Raw genomic sequence first — 19159 nt, forward strand, 5'->3', positions numbered from 1 at the left:
ATCAAATAAAAAATATAAAATACCCATCAATAATCTAAGTACTGTATAATATTATTTTTTTATTGTTGTCAATATGCCATTAAGTTCTACATTTCTGGTTTTTCCAATTTGTGAAAACAATTCGGGTCTTTCGAGACACCATATATACTACAGACTGCATTATTAGGCATTTAGTAGGGAGCTTTCGATTTGCAACGAAACCAAACTATGTCATCTTAGTTCATTGTGCACATGTAGAAATATTGGGAGGCGATGCCATGCATCGGCACAGGTTTGATGGTTTCTAGGTCCAGACGACGATCGACGACACATTGATTGACCTGACCTAGATCGGTAGTCTTCGCATTTCAAAAGCTCCCTAATGATAATTGATTCAGCAAGAGATTCATATACACTATTGTACTTAAAAATATCAAAGTTCTATATGTCTTTTTGCCTCATTCAATGGAAGGTCTTCTAACAGATTGTCATTGTCCTCCCCAGTAGAAAGACCTTCCTCCTCGGATGATTCTTCCCTAATTTTGTCATCCTTTTCTGGCATTCGTTCAGCAGACCTACTGAATCTCCTGTTCTCCATTTGTGCCATTTCAGTTAGTTCCTCTGCCTTAATCATCGATAAGAAATCATAACCAGTTGTTAGAGGCGTCCATTTCTTTTCTTTTAACATTCCTGAAAGAGAACATTTTTGCATGATGGTACTATAGCCATTTGTTTAAGTAAACAATAATAATATTATTATAGTAGTAGTATAGGTCACGGAGCAACAACATTAGCCTTCCTGACCAGCATATACACCGTCTGGTGCGAGCGGCTCACGCTTGCTTATCCTCTTAGCCTCTCACAAACCTAAAATCTCTCTCTCCCACCAATCTCTATTTACACCAAACCTTTTTTCATAAGTACTTCTAATCTTTGATCCTAGATCTCAATAACAACTTTTGGAGTATGTTTTTCAATACAATATTTTCTAAGGATAAAATTAAAACTTCACTCCCAAACCTTATGAAGAGCATCTTGTGTAATGATCAGCAATTGTTGGATGGATCACCCTCATTAAATATGGTAAAAAAAAAAATCTACTGTATGGACATTTGAATACAGGCTTCTGTAATCCACCAATCTAAAGCTATACCTACCTGTTCTATCAATTTCACCATTCAAAGTTTTCTTTATCCAGGGCACTAACACCTTTTTCCTGTAGTCAACTGATGTGCCATAGTGATACAGGTTCTGAGACTTAAAGTCTAACAACACGATTGTCGGCCTAAACTTCACAAATTCTATATCGTATTGTTTTAGTAGATGCAGGCCAATAGTGTCAGAGGATGACCTAGATTAGAAAATTACAATTCTTTGTTTTAAATAATAAAGAATGATCTTTAAAGTTCAGTCTATACTATCAAATTAGTTTGACATAAAAAGTGTAATGTGCCTAAATATAGTAGTGATATGATGTCCATATATACGGGCACATCATATTTTGTTGTCAAATAAAATAGATATAGCTTATTAAGACAACATTATTATGAAATTATAATTAAAATGTACACTCAAAATACTTACGAATCCAACCAACATATTTGGACGGTTGGGAATGTCTTTTCACGAGCAATTTCTGCGAGAGACTCCTCTGCAGATTCTGAGTAATGATCAAATCCATGAAACAACATCAAGAATGCTGACTTCTTTTTCATGAAAAATGGGAAATTTACTTCATTCAGCTCAGGCTAATAAAGTAAATCAATCTTAAAATGTTATATATTAAGAATATATTAAAAATACATGTAAACTTGTTTGTTGTGCACTTGTATTTTCCTCTACACAATCGGAGACTCCTCACCATCTAAGCACACACCAGTTGTATATATATTATATCATAATATATTGCCCCTCAACCCAGTCAATATTTGTATAATATCCATGCCAATCCCAATGTCTATCATGAAAACCAATTGCAAATTCATGTCGACCCAATTCTCGCAAGACATTCTTTGCCGTTGCACCTCTAATTGGAAGTACTACCTTATGTTCTATGAGGCAGTTAAAAATCTGTCATCCATTGAAGAATGATAATTAGTCAAGTTTAAGGTGTTATATTTTATGAACAGTGAATTAAATTTACCATTATTTTCTCGGATGATTCCAGCACAAATTTCTTCAGATCTTCCTCAGTGTAGGGCTCTGTATACAAGACTTCTGGCTGATTCACATCCTCCCATTTGATAGTTACAACGGTAGCTTCAACACTTCCACCTATTTGACCTGCCCTACGAATATATATATTCATGTTAATTTTGATGCAATGCATAATTAGGGTTAATCAGACCCAAACTAATACCCTGATTTACATTAATATTACTTACAAGGATTTAGCACAATCTTTGACACAGGATGCCATCAGGTACTGTCCTCTTAGCTCTTCTGCCACCTCTGAGAACACCAAACGTTCTATGTAAAACACAAATTTGCAAGTTCTTATATTACAATAGTAAAGAAAGGACACCAGAGACTTTATCTGTTAAGGAAGCTGAACCATTTTAATGTCGATAAAGTAATTCTTAGGGTTTTTTATAATTCCTTAATTGAGAACGTTTTCCTTTATATGCTGGTTTTTTTAGTCTTAGGGACAAAGAGAAAAACTCACTACAAAGAATTGTTAACTTAAGTTCTAAATTAATAGGTTGTCAACTTCGTAGCTTATCTTTTTTCTGTGACATGCAAACTCTAGAAAAAAGTAGAGCTATTCTAAAAAATATTAACCATGCCTTGTTCAGTGATTTCGAGCTCATGCCTCATGGGCATTGCTTTTGATGCCTGGCATGTAGAACAAACCGTTAAAGGAATTCCTTTTTGCCAGTGGCCATCCGACTCTTAAATTCTTGAACTTTGACTCTTGTTATATTGTACTGTGTATTGTGATATTTTGTATATTTTGTAAGATCATTTTAATCCAGACCTTTTTATTTGAATTGCCCCCCTGTTGGATGATTAAAGAATTTTGAATTGAATTGAATTACAGTGTTCCAGAATTGTATTCCATAGCGCTCTAATCTAATAGCGCACAGTGGAATGCTATTATGAGAGTCGCGAACTGTCAGACATGACGGATACGTACCAACCAACTAATAATCAGGGAAAAAATGGTTTCCTACTTTCTAGGATTTTTATCAGATAATCTATATTGTTTTAACTCTTGTAACATGACCACAGTGCTGATTTTGCCATTTTTTCTCTAACTGTAATTAAATTATTACAGTATTTACTAGGTTATTTTACCTTTTGTTGTTCCTTCTGGGAAAAAGCCAATTGTAAAAGCATCAAGGTATTTAGAATTCCAAGAAGGATTTTTGGCGTCCATAAATTCTCTTCCTTTCTTCTCTGTCATTAGTACTATAGGAGAATTAACAGTCAGCCTACAAAATAATAAGACATATTCTACAGGTTCACATAAAAAAAAAGATCCAAATTTTACCATGGAGTCAAACGAGTGAGCAGTTAAGGCCGAGGTGTTGTACTTTACCTAAAGAGCTAACAATATCGGCAAGGGTTCGAAGCTCTGGTGGGGGAATAAGTTTTCTCGGATAAGGACTATAAACCGTAGGTCAAGTGTACACAGTTATAACCCGTATCCCAGTTCATCATTCGAGACGAGTAGATTACCTCAGTGAACTGGTTCACAAATTAGCCCCTGTATCCGGGGGATTACCACCTTTCTAATAGAACAGTGATTAAGTTACTTTTTGTGTTCATGCACATGTTGTAGATGACACTTTAGCGATACATTTTTAGAGAGGTTGGCAATCTGGTTACAGATGCAGACAAACCAGGTTACAGAGGTAGGCATACTAGTCCAAATACTTACAGTAAATAATACTTCAAGAAGTAGAATTCATCAAGAACACCTTTGTATTCAGCAACCTCCTTTCCCTTTTTGTACATTTTAATAGTAGGGTAACGAGTCACATTTGCTTTGGTGCAGACATCTGGCCAATCAAAACAGTTCACTCGAGCAAGAGCACTTTCATTTGTACGTTTAATCTCCATTATCTCCACTGCTGCAAGTCCATACGGTTCACGAAAAGCCAGGCACCGTGGGTCCCCTATCAAACAAAATAAAGCTTTGCTAGAATTTATATTTTAAACTGGAGGAATCCACATTTTTTGATTAGGAAACCTACATTTTTAGTTGAATGGTTTAAGCTAATAATTAGCATTGTACTTAATGTCACACCATATGTCTTGCATTTGACAATTAAAAATGTCTCTGAACACTAAAATGCAATCAGGATTGTCTAGTGGGTTACAGTTTATTAAATGCGACATCTACAGGGGCATCTAGTGTCTAGGATATCATTATTGCACTCTGATTCGATGTAAAGGATCTTTTACACCTGTACCGGTGAGGTGCCTTATATTTGACATGAACAAGATGGTAGTAAAGCCCTTCTTTACAATGTAATCAGGATTGTTTTGTGGGTTACAAGTATATTAAATGCGAAGCTAACTGGTGACAAGATCTATTCTAGAATCATTAAAAAGAATGTCGTACATTTGACATGGAAAAAGATGGTAGTCAAACCCTTCTTTACAATGAACTCGGGATATGTCTTATCAGTGAGTGCTTCAGTATGTATGGTGTCAAGATGTTGAATTGATCGTTCCTGATAAGTTGCGTCTTGAACTGGGTCATCTTGAAGCTCTTCAACTAAAAGACATGTAATCGATATATAAAATAAATAATACTCTCAGAAACTGAGTAAAATATTTGGCAAAATGCAGAAGGCATGCTATTTAATATTTGGTCCTTATTAAAGATACAGATATTGGGTTTGTTGATATATACAGATACAGTAGCTATTTGCAAAAAAAACGAATTGAAAATTGTGAATGTTATCATGCAATCAAACTATAGAATCATACACAGCAAACATGTGGTTCTTACAAACAAGGAGACAAATTTGAGATTCTAGACTGAATTTCAACTTTGGCACAATTGTTTGGCACACATGGCATTTCATACGTGAGCTTGAAAGACAGACCAAAATTGAAACACCCAGGTAGAACCCTCAAACCCCTTACTATGACATTAGCATGAATTAATAAATTATAAAAACTTCCTATTGGTATTTGTTGGCATCTTATTTCAGTAATTAGGGAGACATAGTTGTATATTAATTCAGAATAAAATATAAAAGAATAAAATATAAAAGAAGAAAAAATTTACTCACATAAAATAAATTTAAATTTGTAAAAGAAAAGAAAGTTCATTTAAAATTAAAATATTTTTAAATGAACTGTTTCATATTTTTGCAAATAAAAGGCTGAGAATACTTATGTTCCATAAGAAAATTGTTGTGTTTGTGTTTATAACCACTTACTGTTCTCATCGTCATTAATTTCTTCATCATCAAGTTGATCATCTGGTACCGTTTCTCCAAGAACATTCTCAATAAAATCTATAACCTTCCCCACTTCCGTAACACCTTCATGCATTTCAAAAAATTCTCCCTGTATAAATGTAAATTTGTTTTTAGTTTGAAAGCAAGCAAACTATATACACATATAGTTATAAGCAAAAGCTTGTGAGTACAGTACTAAGATGAATGTACATGCATACATGAGCGTCTATTACTCCACGTCTCTGTGATATGCATCTGCATATCAGTTTAAAACTACATTGTTTGAAAATTGTATTAGTCATTAATGTCCTTCATGGGTTAGGGTTTTTTTGTCACATAAAGTTTGATAGTGTAGACAGAGCTTTATAGTGCTGTGAGACATCAGTATAAAGAGTAATAGGTTTAACTCTTTATACAAGAGAACGCAATGGTATTCAAATTTATTTGTAACATTATATTAACTTTATATTAACATTGGGTAGTTGACATTTATCGATCGACATAGACCATCTTGACCACTCCTGTTGCCCTGATTACTCGATTGGGTTCAATCAAGAAGGAATTATTTCCTCCATGGTTTAATCAAGTTGAACAGTCCAGCACTATACATGAAAATCATAAATACTTACGTTATACGAGTGTCCAGGATCCATTATTAAATAAGGTAATTTACGTTGCTGACCCAGAAGAAATTTTATTTTCAAAGATGGAATTTTCTGTAGCTCAACAAAGTTCCTGGAAGATAGACAGGGAGTTTAGTTTATAGGGTACAAGTAAGAATTATATATTTGTTATCCTAGACCAGTTAACTTTATATTAATATTATATATTTTAAGTTAGTGTGAGCAGTTCTATTCTGATCTGGTAGGTGCTGCACTGCTGGCTGCTGTGGGTCCGTAGAGGGCCTTACCCGAATTTTCTCAATTTCCAGTTAAGCTTGAGGACCAGAATAAATACTGTCAATTTACCTTTAACCCATTTTTCACAATTTACTGGCATTTCACTGACATCAAGGTGAACTTAAGGTTGACTGATTCATAATCAGGATTTTGTTGCAGGCTACGATTTTTTAAAATTTGTCCTCAAGCTTAACTGCAGCCAGCAGTGCAGTGCCTACCAGATCAGCACACCAGGAGACGAATAGTGTACTTTTAACGTGCGTTATGTACATGACCAACGAGGCAATGAGACATTGATGATATTGATAATGTTTGTCAACTTACATATCAACTATTACAAATCCAACGCTGCCAAGGAACATAGGAGACACCTGCTCAATAACCTTTTCAATTTCCGGAAATTTCTCGCATTTTGTTATCAACATTACTGTCGGCATCTTCAATTCCATGTGTAAACTTTTCCCACCATTGTCAATCTTGCTCTAAAATGGAATACATATGATACAATATGAATGAATGCAAACAGTATTAAGTTTTGTCATCAGTGATATGATAAATTGTCTGTATACTCGTAGTGTATACTTACAATCAGTGGTATATCCAGTGCTTTCATAAATGCTGGGAATTCATTCACACGAAGGAGTCCTTGATATCTTATACGTTTACACTCTTCATTGAGCAGAGCTTGGTGACACTGAAACAACCAAACACCATCTCGTGTTTCTTCCCACATTTCAACATCACTTGAAAGAAAAACCATTCAGTGTTTAAAGAAATGTAGCACATATGCAAATCTTAAATTTGATCACAATCATATAATAACAGCATAAAGATATTGATTTGGATAGGAGAAGATGGAGATTAGTAATTACCAATTGGAAAATGGAATTATCCATTTATGGGGTCTCATTGAAAACTAATCACTAGATATTCTGTACAGTGTGTAGGAGTATGATTTGGTTGAACTTACCTTTCCTTAAGAACATTCTTTGAACTTGTGGTTACTAAAAATTTATAGCGATGTCCATATGCAAAAGCAGCTTCCATAAACGCCCTATGTTCTGAGAGTAATAAAAAGGTAGAGTTGAAGTAATGGTCTAGGGGCTTTCTATTGATATTGATTTAATACTGAGATAAAGATAATTACCTGGCGTTCCAATAGCCAACACCTTAGCAAAGATGACATCTTGTTTAGCTCTTGACTTGCGTAGTGTTGTAAATAGCTCATCATGGTTCTGTACGATTGGTACTTCTTGTAGAAGGGCGAGGCTAGATTCAGAAAAAGATGGTTATGGTACAATAGTTAATCTATATAATTTAACATTTTATGGAAATGTAAGTGGGAGAGGACGACTCAAAAGTGCTGGTTTTGCCCAATTGGTACATACTTTATGAAAGGGTGAGAGGATTGCAAAACATTTTAGTATATAAATATATACTATAAATGTTACTGGTAGTGCAAGATTATAATCAATGCTCATAGATTGTTCTACTTTATAAGGGCTTTATAGTATTGACAAAAACACCCTGATATTTGATATTTTAACCTACAGATAAAGATAAGATATGGGCATACTGCGGTGAAACACTGTTTTTTGTCAGATCCCCGAAGTTAATCAACACTGAGCCCGGCTGCGTTCTGGATGGGAGACTGTATGGTGAGAGTGATGGTGTAATGATAATATTGGACTAGCATGTGATAGGCATGGGTTCAAGCCTATCTGTGTACCATACTGATTGCTTCCTTAGGCAAGATACTTAACTCTCATTGCCTCGTCCTTCGAATGGGATGTAAAGCCGTATCGTGTACATATAATACACGTTAAAGAACTTTGTACACTATTTGAAAAGAGTAGGGGATTGTCTCCCAGTGTGCTGATCTGGTATGCGCTGCACTGCTGGCTGTCCTGGGTCCGTAGAAGGCCTAATCCGATTTTCCTTTATTTCCAGTTAAGCTTGAGGACCAGAATAAATACATTTACAAGGTAGAGTGCCACTCTAAGATACTTACTGTAAAGAACTGGAAACAATTGAATTGATGTCAAACAAAGTATCTGTTGCCAAATCTGTTAGAGATTTACCATCCCTATAAAATACATACAAATTATATCAGTATCTACAAAAGGAATCTAATATCATCATATGCTTTAATATGGTAGTGATATGACATCATCATGTCCATATATGGGCACATCAAATTGTTTTGTCACATAAAGTTTGATAGTGTAGACAGAGCTTTAATTTAGACAGATCCCATTTGGCCTAGAGCAAACCCTCCATTCCCGACCACCATTTTTTAAAATAGGCAGGAACACTAGGTAAAATTTACCACTTTTTTTTTGGTGAACTTTTTATTTGAACATCCTTTTATTAACTGTTAAAGTAAATTACTTCCTTATTATTTAGCGTGTCATAGACAAAAGAACGTTGGATGGTATTCAAAATGTTCAAGTGACCTACTGCATATCCAGGAATAGTAATAATAATAGTAATAGTAACTTATTTGTTATAGTATACTGTATATGATACGATTATTATACAATGTGGTACTACTACTATTATATTAAATTGATTAACAAACCTAAAAACAAACACCTTTGTCCTCAAATCCTCTGGTTTTTGCGTGCAGTATTCTTCAATGTAATTAATGTTACAATCAACCTGAAAAAATGAAATGATAATAGTGATAAATAAGATTAGGAACTGCAATGTTAAGATAGTGTAGCTAAAGTGAGGCACATCAACTTGCACTACATGGTAACATAAATTTGCCCCAACCATCTCCCTGCCCTAAGTCTGTAGTTATTGTCTTTTTTATGTTAATTGTTAGTCGGCTTTTCAATTTTTGACTGAAATGAGTTTACGAGCTCAAGTAGTATGAAGTGCCATATGTGCCAAAATATTATCAAGTCAAAATTCCATCTAGAACACAGACTACATGGTAACCCAGAGTTCTCAACATACTATAAATCATTTCTAAAATTCATTTAAATACAACATAAAAAAACAACATGAAGAGGAGCATTTTAGAAAAACATTAAAACATATTTATGGAATGCAAACATGAATTCATCAAAATTATCAATGTACATAACAAGTATTAGATACTGTAGATATTACAACCCAACACAATGACAGCTCAAAAAGCGAACCAACATGGAAATAGAATGGCTACATCACATTGGCATTGATCGGCGTATGCCAGTCATGCACAACTATACATGCGGTGAGGCATGTTGAGCATACCAGTGCAGAGCATATTCCATCAAGATCCCTCATATTCAAATTTGTCATTTTATTGCCATTTTAGTACTAGTCAATAAAATGTGTTCTAATATGTTATAATATTCACCTAGTTGACACACACCTTGATAGTACTATTTTGTATTGAAGGTAAAACCAAATTTGATACCCTTGTTATTATCATTTAATTAATTTTAACCATGGAGCATTGTGGATATATGTTTAAACTGTATATTTGGATGTTTGTTGCAAATTCATCTAGTTTCAATCCGTACTTTTACTTTCTCTTGCATAAAAAACATGTGCAATATATATCAGTAATGGTTCTTAATGGAAAAATCCTAGAATATTCTTACTCCATAGTAATATCAGGGTAATTAATTAATAACTCCCTGGTGATAAATAATCACTTTATTATGAACTGGTCAGAATGATATTCCATGATTTGAAGTAATCATCAAAGCATTAAAATAGTAAATTGTGGCCATTTTTAATTTATGCTAATTTAAACACTTTCCGACCTTCGATTTTGGGAAATTTTGTATATGATATTCATTTAGACCATATCGACAAACAAATTACAGCAATTTGTTCGTCTGGTCGACCTGGATACTTTTACTGTTGGTAATTACTGCATGTAGGTATAAAACCAGAGTGAGAATTGTATGTACAGTACTGTGCACAGCTTTTCTGCTTGTGAAATGCATGCTCTAGTTCTAATCATTAGCACACAACTAGTATGAAATTCTAATCTATGCATGTTGGCACACACAAAGGTATTTTCACACCTTTTAATTTTAATTATAGTAACAATCAAAACGTTAAAAAAATTAATAAATAAAACAAAATATATAAATAAAGCTGTCAAAATTTTTGTTTCATTTATTTTAGTAGGATTATAGTAGGCAACAATGTATAAAATAATATAAATACAAGTTTATCTATAACAGGTGTTTTTAATATAATAGTCATCAATACAAATCAATAATTCATTGACATGATCCTATGACCTTTTGTTAGCAAATTATAATACTGTACTGATCAGAGCATTTTACCATGGGAATATTTATTATAATTATTGATTATTGACAGAGTGTTGACTTTCATCATTTTGAAATACACAAAAAGAACTGTTGCATCAATTCTAAAGCTTTGTCTACACTATCAAACCAGGGAGGTAACTTATTTTTATACCTCACTGATCAAACTGTATGCGACAATAAATGTGGTGTGCCCATATATGGACATGATGATGTCATATTACTACCATATTTATGCATATCACTATCATATTTGGGCACAACACACTTTTTTGTTGTCAAACTAGTTCGATAGTGTAGATAGAGCTTAAGTTTAAAAAAAAAGTAGAGATTGGTATACCATCCTATCCTTTATGCGCCAAGATAAACACTGCATTTATTTTTACCAAGTTGATTTTGTAAAAATTAAAAAAATAATTTAATTAAAAATTTAAAAATCTTACCACTCCAAGTTTGATCCTAAAATCAACAAGATATTCAGATGCTTCAAAAAATCCATTTAGAAATTCTTGATATTCATTATCTGAGAAAAGAAAAAAAAACAATAATGGTAAATTATTGTGACTCCTGAAATTGAACTTTTTATTACATTAGACACATTTGTACAGTTTCAATCAATATCTACATTAAATTCCTGTTTATTGGATGTTCCAAATACAGTACATCCATTTTGTTCTTTTTCCCCCTTTGCTGATAAATTAATTTGGTGTATTTTCAAACATATGGTTTATAATAAATAAAATAAAATAAATAAAATAAAACATAGTTATTATTTAATGTAACCATGGAGAGTGTAACCAAGTACAGTATATAATTGTCCATACAGTAATTGATATGCTAATTAAGTGTCCACTGGTATGAATGTGGTGGGTTGCATTTTAGAGAATATCTCCATGGCTGCATTCTGTTTCTACATACGTTGATTGTAAGTTTTGTTTAGTGGTGGGTGGTATTATTTGTTCTTACAACTCCCTGAAAACACAATGTTTCGAGGTCAAACTGCATTATAATTAAAATGGCTCATCCTACCAACCAGTGGTTTGTATTACCTGGGACAGAGTGGAGAAGAGTTTTTCACTATAACTTTGTATTACCATGGAGGTATACAAATACAGTACTGAAATATTGTTACTGGTTAATAGTATCAGTATTTTATTGGCACTCACTTTAGAATTTATAGTGGTACTGTACCATGAATCTTTCAATGGTGCGTCCATCAAAATATAAACAAAGGGAAAATCAATCTTTTATACAATAGCTTAAAAAGGGAGAAAATATATACTATATTAATATACACAATCAAATTTTAAAAATACCATGAAAGTGGTCTAATGGTTAGGACATCTGCAAATCAAGCAAAAGTTTCTGTGTTCGAATTTTGGTTCGGGCAACTTTTTCTCATCCTCACATATTTAATCACCTTTATTGTTTCAAATTAATTAATTTTCAGTTATCACAAGGCTGTTTATAACTTATTCTGTGCCTGTGATGTATAAATATATACAATATAAATATACTGTATGTATACAGTGGTTAGTGATTATTCTTAAACATCTATGGTTCCATCATTCTGGAAATCTGGTGAAGACATTAAAATTGAGTGATAAGCTTAATGATAATTCTCAAGTTAGATGCTGATAATTCCCAATAACTTCCTATGGGAAGTCTGCATGGGTGATACCACTGGGTTAATTCTTGCGGATCTTTCTCAGGGACAGTTAGTAGAGTAGTAGTACTTTTATCTATAGAATTTTACTGGCCTGGGAATTAATTGGAAAATGATTAATTAAGGTTTTATGGTAAGGGATTTCTCGTTCCTAGAACACACAATTATCATTTTAGTTTTCTTCCGGACTTATTTTGGTTCATTCAGGAACATTTTGATTACAGAATAATTCTACTAGGATTGTAATCTTATGTTAGATACTTTAAATTACATATGAACAATGTAATAAACAAGAAAACCAGGTCTTCATTCATTATCATTTAAAAAAATAAATCATGCAAATGAACAGTGATTCAAGCAGCATTTGGTCTGTCACGATAAATATGGTCCGGGGCCAAAATCGGTCCGGCCGGACCAGTTTTGGCTCTAAAATTGTGGCCAAAAGCAGTCCGCCACTGCCAAAATCGGTCCGGGCTTTTCTTCTGTCGATTTTAATTGAATTACTAGGCCTATGATGCTGTTTTAAGTTGTTTATGGCTAGAAAAATATCCCATGATATATATTAGTAAGTTATCCTGTCGGATAAATACTATAAATAAATGTATTTTATCTAAAAACATGACTTAGGTGTTCACTCATATTTCGGCCTGCCACACACTCACATAAACGGGTATGAGACGCTGATATTGCCAGCTAGATTTTATTTATGATTGAGGCCTTTTTCCTTCCTCAGCCTAATCAATATTGGATAATTGTTTTATAATAATTGTATTGAATTGATATATTGATTGATTAACCATAAATAATTAATAAATTAAATTGTTTTTAACATCCATCATGGGGAAACGAAGATGTTAAAAAAGAAAAAATGGATTAAAAACAGGCAGAGATACATATTGTATACAAAAAGCTTAACAATTAGTATTAATTATTGATGAGTTACTACTAATAATGATAATAAAAAAAACAGGCTTAATTTATAATATTAAAATAACAAATAAATCCCCGTAGTTTTCAATAATGACTAATCATGGCCTTTTTTTTATGATATATACATTATGACTCATTTTGCGCACCATATATTTGTAAGACCGGACCATATTTGGCGGCCAAAAACAGTCCTACTGCCCGGACCGATTTTATCCAGGCCGGACCAGTTTTGGCGGCCAAAATTGGTCCGGCCGGACAGGTTTTGGCAGCCATAAATGGTCCCCCGGACTGATTTTGGCAGCCAAAACTGGTCCGCCGGACCGATTTTGGCCCGGACTGATTTTGGTGTGACAGGTCCAGCTGATTTCTGTTTAAAAAAATAAAATTATACTCTCTGAAAGAATTAAAAAAAAACAGCTCATATTATCTACTTACTTGCATTTTCAATATGAAAGTGGATGAGTGAAATTTGACTGGAAGTTATAGCCTCTTTGAACTCAATTTCATTTATATATTTTCTATCTGCTTCTCCATTTGTTAATAATACTAATTGAGCAAATAACAATAGAAGCAGGCATTGAATTGACAGCATCTTTAACTGTAATGATAAAAACAAACAAGTCCCATAACAAATATGTGTCGCTATCTAAAAGCCTATACTGCACTCTCCCCGCAGATAAATAAGTAGCTAAAGCCTAACAATGAAGGTAAGTACCTCCATCCTGTCATGTCCCTACTGATGATATACCTAGCTAGCTGGGCCAACAAGGCCTAGCCTAGTAGTAGTACATTGCACAAAGCCTAGCTAGGCTAGTCACGCAAGACGGTAAATGCTTAGCTAGTATCAAATTGTAAGTATTACAATTAAAACAAATGTGTTTTCTTACCAATAAGCCTGTGTTTAACAGAAACTCTTATCACCTGGAAACACCACTAACACAAAAATGAAGCGGATGCAATAAAATTAAAATCCCATACTATTTATTTTGAAAACAGCGCCACCACAGTTTTCCCAGGGGCGTGTTTTATGTTAATCAATCACGTGACAAGGTGGCTGGAATCAAAGATAGTGTACTATCTCTTTGCTGGAATCATCATTTAATAGAGCATTCATCATATCGTCACACGGGCGGAGGATCTCAGTCTAATATAAATATATCGCAAAAGTAATAATTAAACTTTGTTGGAAATAATATAAATATATTTCGACGGTAATAATTAAACTTTGATGTACTTTGCTGTTCATTTATTTCCTCCATGATTTTTTTTAGTGTGGGGGTTTTGATTATATGAATGATTGACTCTGACTCGATAACAACCTGGTTTACCCTATGAAAATTGAGAGTGAGTAGTCTAGTCAAGAATAGCAAATTCAGTTTTACACCAATTTATTAAGATAGATATGTTTTAAAAATATACAATTTCAATAATATATAACATTAGTCTGCAGTTTCAAACTTATCAATTAATTTGTAATGACCAATACTTATATTAATAATGTTAATACAATAGAAAAAGAAAATATGAAAGAATACAGAATACTTAGATGTTCAACTGTCTAAATAATAAATATGATTATTTAAATATTTATTACAGCTTGCATTTTCTGTAGTAATCTTCATGTACCACCATAGATGGTTCTATTTCATTGACATTTCTACATCCTAAAAAACAAAAAATAATTTTGAAATTTCTGTTTAGTATGCAAGGGTAATATCCATATACCACTTCTATTTGCTATACCTGTGCCCTTGTCAAATTATAGCAATTATACAGAATTTTCACTGTTTTATTATTATAACCGACCTACCCATGAAAGCCATCACTTTCTCCACCTCATCCTTTAAAATATCAAGAACTTGTTTGGCGCCCTCATATCCCTTAAAAAATAAAAAAAGTTTTACAAACAAACAAGCATAAATCACAATGGATATACTGTATTTTGAATAAATTGTGATAAATGTTTATTTTTTTATTTTTTTTTATTATTATATATATATAATTATAAATTGTGATAAAATGCCTCAGGATTTGAAACCACAAAGTGAGTGTCATAACCATTTGACCACAGAGGCTTTCTGGTTGAAGTTCTTTACGGTGTTAATGGCACCTTTAATATGAGTTATCTATATTCTGTTGAATTTTAATTATAAAATTATAAATGAGACATTTTATAATCTGTGTTATAACTAATTAGTAAAAGAGAGTTCAATAGGTTTTTTAAATATTTAATACAATCTCATTTTCATGGGCAATTAAATTTTACATGATCATTAAAGATTATTAATCACTGGTCAAGCATTATGGTCAAACCTTAAGCAACTATCAAATATTGGACTTAATTCATACTAACTACAGCCAAACCTCCAGCACCACAATTAATCTAGGAGAGAACACACATAATTATTCCTGACTGTGTACATACATTGCATGTCAAACCCCATATGATTGGTCTACCAATGAAAACAGCTCTTGCTCCACGGGCCAATGCCTTGAAAACATCAGTTCCATGTCTTACACCACCATCCATGTAAACCTCAACACCAGAACCTGCAACAGCAGCAACAACCTCTGGTAGGGCATCAATCTAGAAAAGTAAAATGTACTCATTAAGTTAGAATCATGTTTTTATTATGATAGTAATAATTTATACAGAAGATGGCATGTGTATTAGCCCGGTATACACCATTCTGTATTTAGTCAAAAAGAGAGTAAATGGCCGAGTGGTTATAGAGCCAACAGTATTGGCATTTGTTCGAGACCGACTCGCTCCTAGTTCTGGTGGAGAAACAAGTCTTCTCGGATAAGGACTACAAACCGTAGGTCCAGGGTCCAACCACCCTCTTAAATTTGCGCCATATTCAAGAGTTGATGTAATTATCAAGAGGGGCTTATAGGCATAGCCTAGCCTCGACTCCGGACCCAGCATTGCTGAGCTCCGGAAACAAGTAAAGTAAGTAAAGTAAAGTTATAAACTGTATGCACTTTAAAGAACCCAGTTCATCATATGAGATGAGTAGAGGATTACCCCAGTGAACTGGTTGACAAATTAGCCCCTGTATCAGGGGGATTACCACCTATTGATAGCACAGTGATTAATTTACTATTGGTAATCCTTGGCCATATGTGCCTAGGCATACAAACAAAAATTTAAAAAAAATAAATAAAATTTACAACTATATTCTATCTAACTACCTATAGCTACCTATAATAAAAAAACTCAATAGCAGGGTAGCTATATCATTTGAGTTAAAAGGAACTTTGCCTAAGCTGCCCCATCCCGGAACTTTTCTTTTTACGAGGTAATGTCATTATACTGGTAGAATAAAGTTGGCATTGGTTCTAGATTGATTCTTGGCTTCTTTTCACATTATATTGTACTATTTATTTATGTATGATGTGAATAAAGTTGGTATTATTATTATTATTATTATTATTAATATAAAACAATCATATCAGTGGCGGATCTAGGATTTTGAAATATCTTTTGCATTACAATTTGGGCTGGCAGCCTCACTAACCCCAACCCCTTTGACCTGTCCCTAAATATGACATCAGATCCACATTCAGCTGCATTTCTGGCTTAGTAACCTACAAAAATAATAGCTCATTGCAAACCATGTCTAGCCTAAATTAGTTTATTTGTATGTACGGTTGCTGGCAGATAATCTAGTTGTCGCCCGCCGTGGTTAGAGACCAATATACCATCAACTCCACACTCTACTGCATTTTTTGCTTGGTCACCTGTGAAGTGAAGTTAGAGTACTAAGATTAGGTCAACACTTTCAGGTTTCCATCACATAATAGTTATTCACTTTGACCAAAAACTGGGGGAAAAAAAATATTTACCAGAAAAAAATGTAATTTAAAGCAAAAAGTCAAATTGACTGGAAGTCAATTGAATTTAACAGTTTAGTTTTTCATTTTATAAGTGAAAACTTTTTTTGTATTTTATTTTCTACACAAGTGATTACCTTTTTTAAATATATTAAATAATCTTCATTGTTGTTTTATTTACATTGCCAGTTAAACATATTGCAAATAAACACGCCACCAGAAATATATCTATTATTTCTTACTATTTACAAATATAGCATAATGTTTCTTACCTGTTGTTATACCTTTAAGAACCAATGGTAATTTTGTGAAATATTTCAGCCATTTCACATCTTGCCAAGTTGCTGAATCGTCAAATTTTGATATAATCTCATTCCCATTTGTATAGTTATCTTTAGGTAGATTAACTGGCCTGCAATGAAGATACACAGATATAACAATTGTTAATCAGCTGTTTTTAATCATGGCAGGACACTGCCTTGTCAAGATAAGAACTCGCAGCAGTCCTTTAATCTTACGTCTGGCTGGGACAAATACCACAGTACTGTACTATATACAATTTGATAATGTGCCCAAATATGGTAGTGATATTCCTAAATATGGTAGTGATATGACATCATCAAGTCCATATATGGGCACATGACATTTTTTTGTCACATAAAGTTTGATAGTGTGGACGGTAAGAGTAAAAACTAACTTCTCATGGTCCTGAAGCTGAAATTGTAAAGCATTCTTAACCCTCATAATGCTGTATTTATCTCCGATTTTTGGTTGATCAACAGTCACAAGTAACGCTGTGAATCCAGCCTTTTCTGCCCGTTTAATGAGAACCTCAAGTTGTGCTCGTGGCTTATAGAATTGCACCTGCATCCATCGAACACCACGAGGTGTCACGGCGGCTACGTCTTCTATTGTACGTGTTGACACGCAACTTAGTGCCATCGCAGACCCAACAGATGCCGCAGCTATATTTTAAGATAAGAGTTATATGTACTTGGGAATCATGGAATACAATCATTACCACAAATAGCTAAAACTAAAAAAAAACTGTATGCATTGACATTTAAAAATAGTATAGCATAGCAGCATTTTATTGACTTGATAGGGGCCTTGATACACTGTACAAAACATGTAAATACTGAATATTCAAATAACACATAATCTAGTATATTTTATCCTTTAAATGTTAAAATTGCTGACAGATTAACAATATTTTCAACTGGGTTTTCGTCGAAAATTTGCATCTGCCCGCTGCTACTTCTTCAATTGTGTGCAAGTCGAAAAAGAATTTAAAACAGATCATAAGGATGAGCGTCTACAGTATATAATAACAATTGGTTACAGAATTTATTGACCCAGATACTTAATTTTATTACCTCTAGCAGTTGCAACTTCACCTTCATTATAATCAGCCATCCTGTGAAAAGCTGTTGGTGATAAGCAAACTGGCCAAGAGATACGCTCACCCAATATGGTCGTGTTCAAATCTATATTGGATACATCCCGCAGAATCTTTGGTCGCAATCGGTATCTGTATTGTATACAATTGAAATAAACAATTTTTTGTGGGTTTAAACAAAATATTTACTCGCCATTGGCCTTACTCGTCATTTACCTACTCTACTACTAGCTAGGCCTAGGCCTTTACTAGCCTAGGCAAGAGAAGAGATAGGCTAGTTAGGCTCTATCTAGTATACTATATAGTATAGGCCTAGGCCAGGCCTAGCCTAATTTAGGCCTATCTAGCTAGGGCCTAGCTAGTAGGCCCTAGCTAGCTAGTAGGCTACTACGACCCCTACTACCTAGATTATACCTTTTGAATGCCTCTCGATTTTCTTTCAATGTAAACTGTTCGTTACAGCCATCTGAAAAATAACTAAATCTTGATGCTTCTAATATTTCACGGCTATCATTCTCAAAATCGTCTAAACACACATACTTATTTTTGTCAGCCATTCTTTTGTCTATAAACAAATACACATGGTGACCCTTGACATGGTACCCTGGATATAATAAACCAGAGATTCTCGATCTGGTATTGGGCACCTTGCACCGTCCAGCCTATCATGTTTCTGAACCCCAATGGAATTTAAAGTATTTTACTTTTGGATACTGTATCCTTTTAACTCGAGTCTTGTGTACCGA

General features: G+C 33.7%; 2 protein-coding genes across 2 annotated transcripts; both read right to left on the bottom strand.

Moving 5' to 3' along the window:
* Positions 1 to 20: 20 nt before the first annotated feature.
* Positions 21 to 13898, bottom strand: LOC140061290 (thioredoxin domain-containing protein 16-like). The gene is made up of 19 exons (XM_072107798.1): positions 13893 to 13898; positions 13613 to 13775; positions 11025 to 11104; positions 8880 to 8959; positions 8310 to 8384; positions 7446 to 7567; positions 7269 to 7359; positions 6885 to 7041; positions 6623 to 6780; positions 6029 to 6134; positions 5379 to 5508; positions 4550 to 4705; positions 3863 to 4100; positions 3277 to 3413; positions 2364 to 2448; positions 2123 to 2267; positions 1564 to 1727; positions 1137 to 1330; positions 21 to 669 (listed from the first exon to the last, which is right to left on the bottom strand). Exons 1-19 carry the CDS (start codon positions 13896 to 13898, stop codon positions 413 to 415), a joined length of 2544 nt encoding a protein of 847 aa, XP_071963899.1. The 3' UTR covers positions 21 to 412.
* Positions 13899 to 14565: 667 nt separating this feature from the next.
* Positions 14566 to 19022, bottom strand: LOC140060275 (2-Hydroxyacid oxidase 1-like). The gene is made up of 8 exons (XM_072106417.1): positions 18828 to 19022; positions 18391 to 18545; positions 17712 to 17979; positions 17287 to 17426; positions 16830 to 16921; positions 15603 to 15764; positions 14988 to 15057; positions 14566 to 14841 (listed from the first exon to the last, which is right to left on the bottom strand). The coding sequence occupies exons 1-8, from the start codon at positions 18968 to 18970 to the stop codon at positions 14768 to 14770; spliced, it is 1104 nt and encodes a 367-aa protein (XP_071962518.1). The 5' UTR covers positions 18971 to 19022; the 3' UTR covers positions 14566 to 14767.
* Positions 19023 to 19159: the final 137 nt, after the last annotated feature.

This window comes from Antedon mediterranea, chromosome 10 (assembly GCF_964355755.1).
Source record: "Antedon mediterranea chromosome 10, ecAntMedi1.1, whole genome shotgun sequence".
NCBI lineage: Eukaryota > Metazoa > Echinodermata > Crinoidea > Comatulida > Antedonidae > Antedon > Antedon mediterranea.

What these genes read in the sequence shown, in the direction of transcription:
- LOC140060275 (XM_072106417.1), bottom strand. Translation starts at nt 18,970, where the DNA reads ATGGCTGACAAAAATAAGTATGTGTGTTTAGACGATTTTGAGAATGAT. An exon ending in TCTTAAAGGTATAACAACAG is followed by an intron (nt 16,922 to 17,286) that starts GTAAGAAACATT and finishes TTCACTTCACAG; the next exon opens with GTGACCAAGCAAAAAATGCA. An exon ending in GAAAGTGATGGCTTTCATGG is followed by an intron (nt 14,842 to 14,987) that starts GTAGGTCGGTTA and finishes TTTGTTTTTTAG; the next exon opens with GATGTAGAAATGTCAATGAA.
- LOC140061290 (XM_072107798.1), bottom strand. An exon ending in AATTAATGACGATGAGAACA is followed by an intron (nt 4,706 to 5,378) that starts GTAAGTGGTTAT and finishes CATGTCTTTTAG; the next exon opens with TTGAAGAGCTTCAAGATGAC. An exon ending in CCCAGAAGGAACAACAAAAG is followed by an intron (nt 2,449 to 3,276) that starts GTAAAATAACCT and finishes TGTTTTACATAG; the next exon opens with AACGTTTGGTGTTCTCAGAG.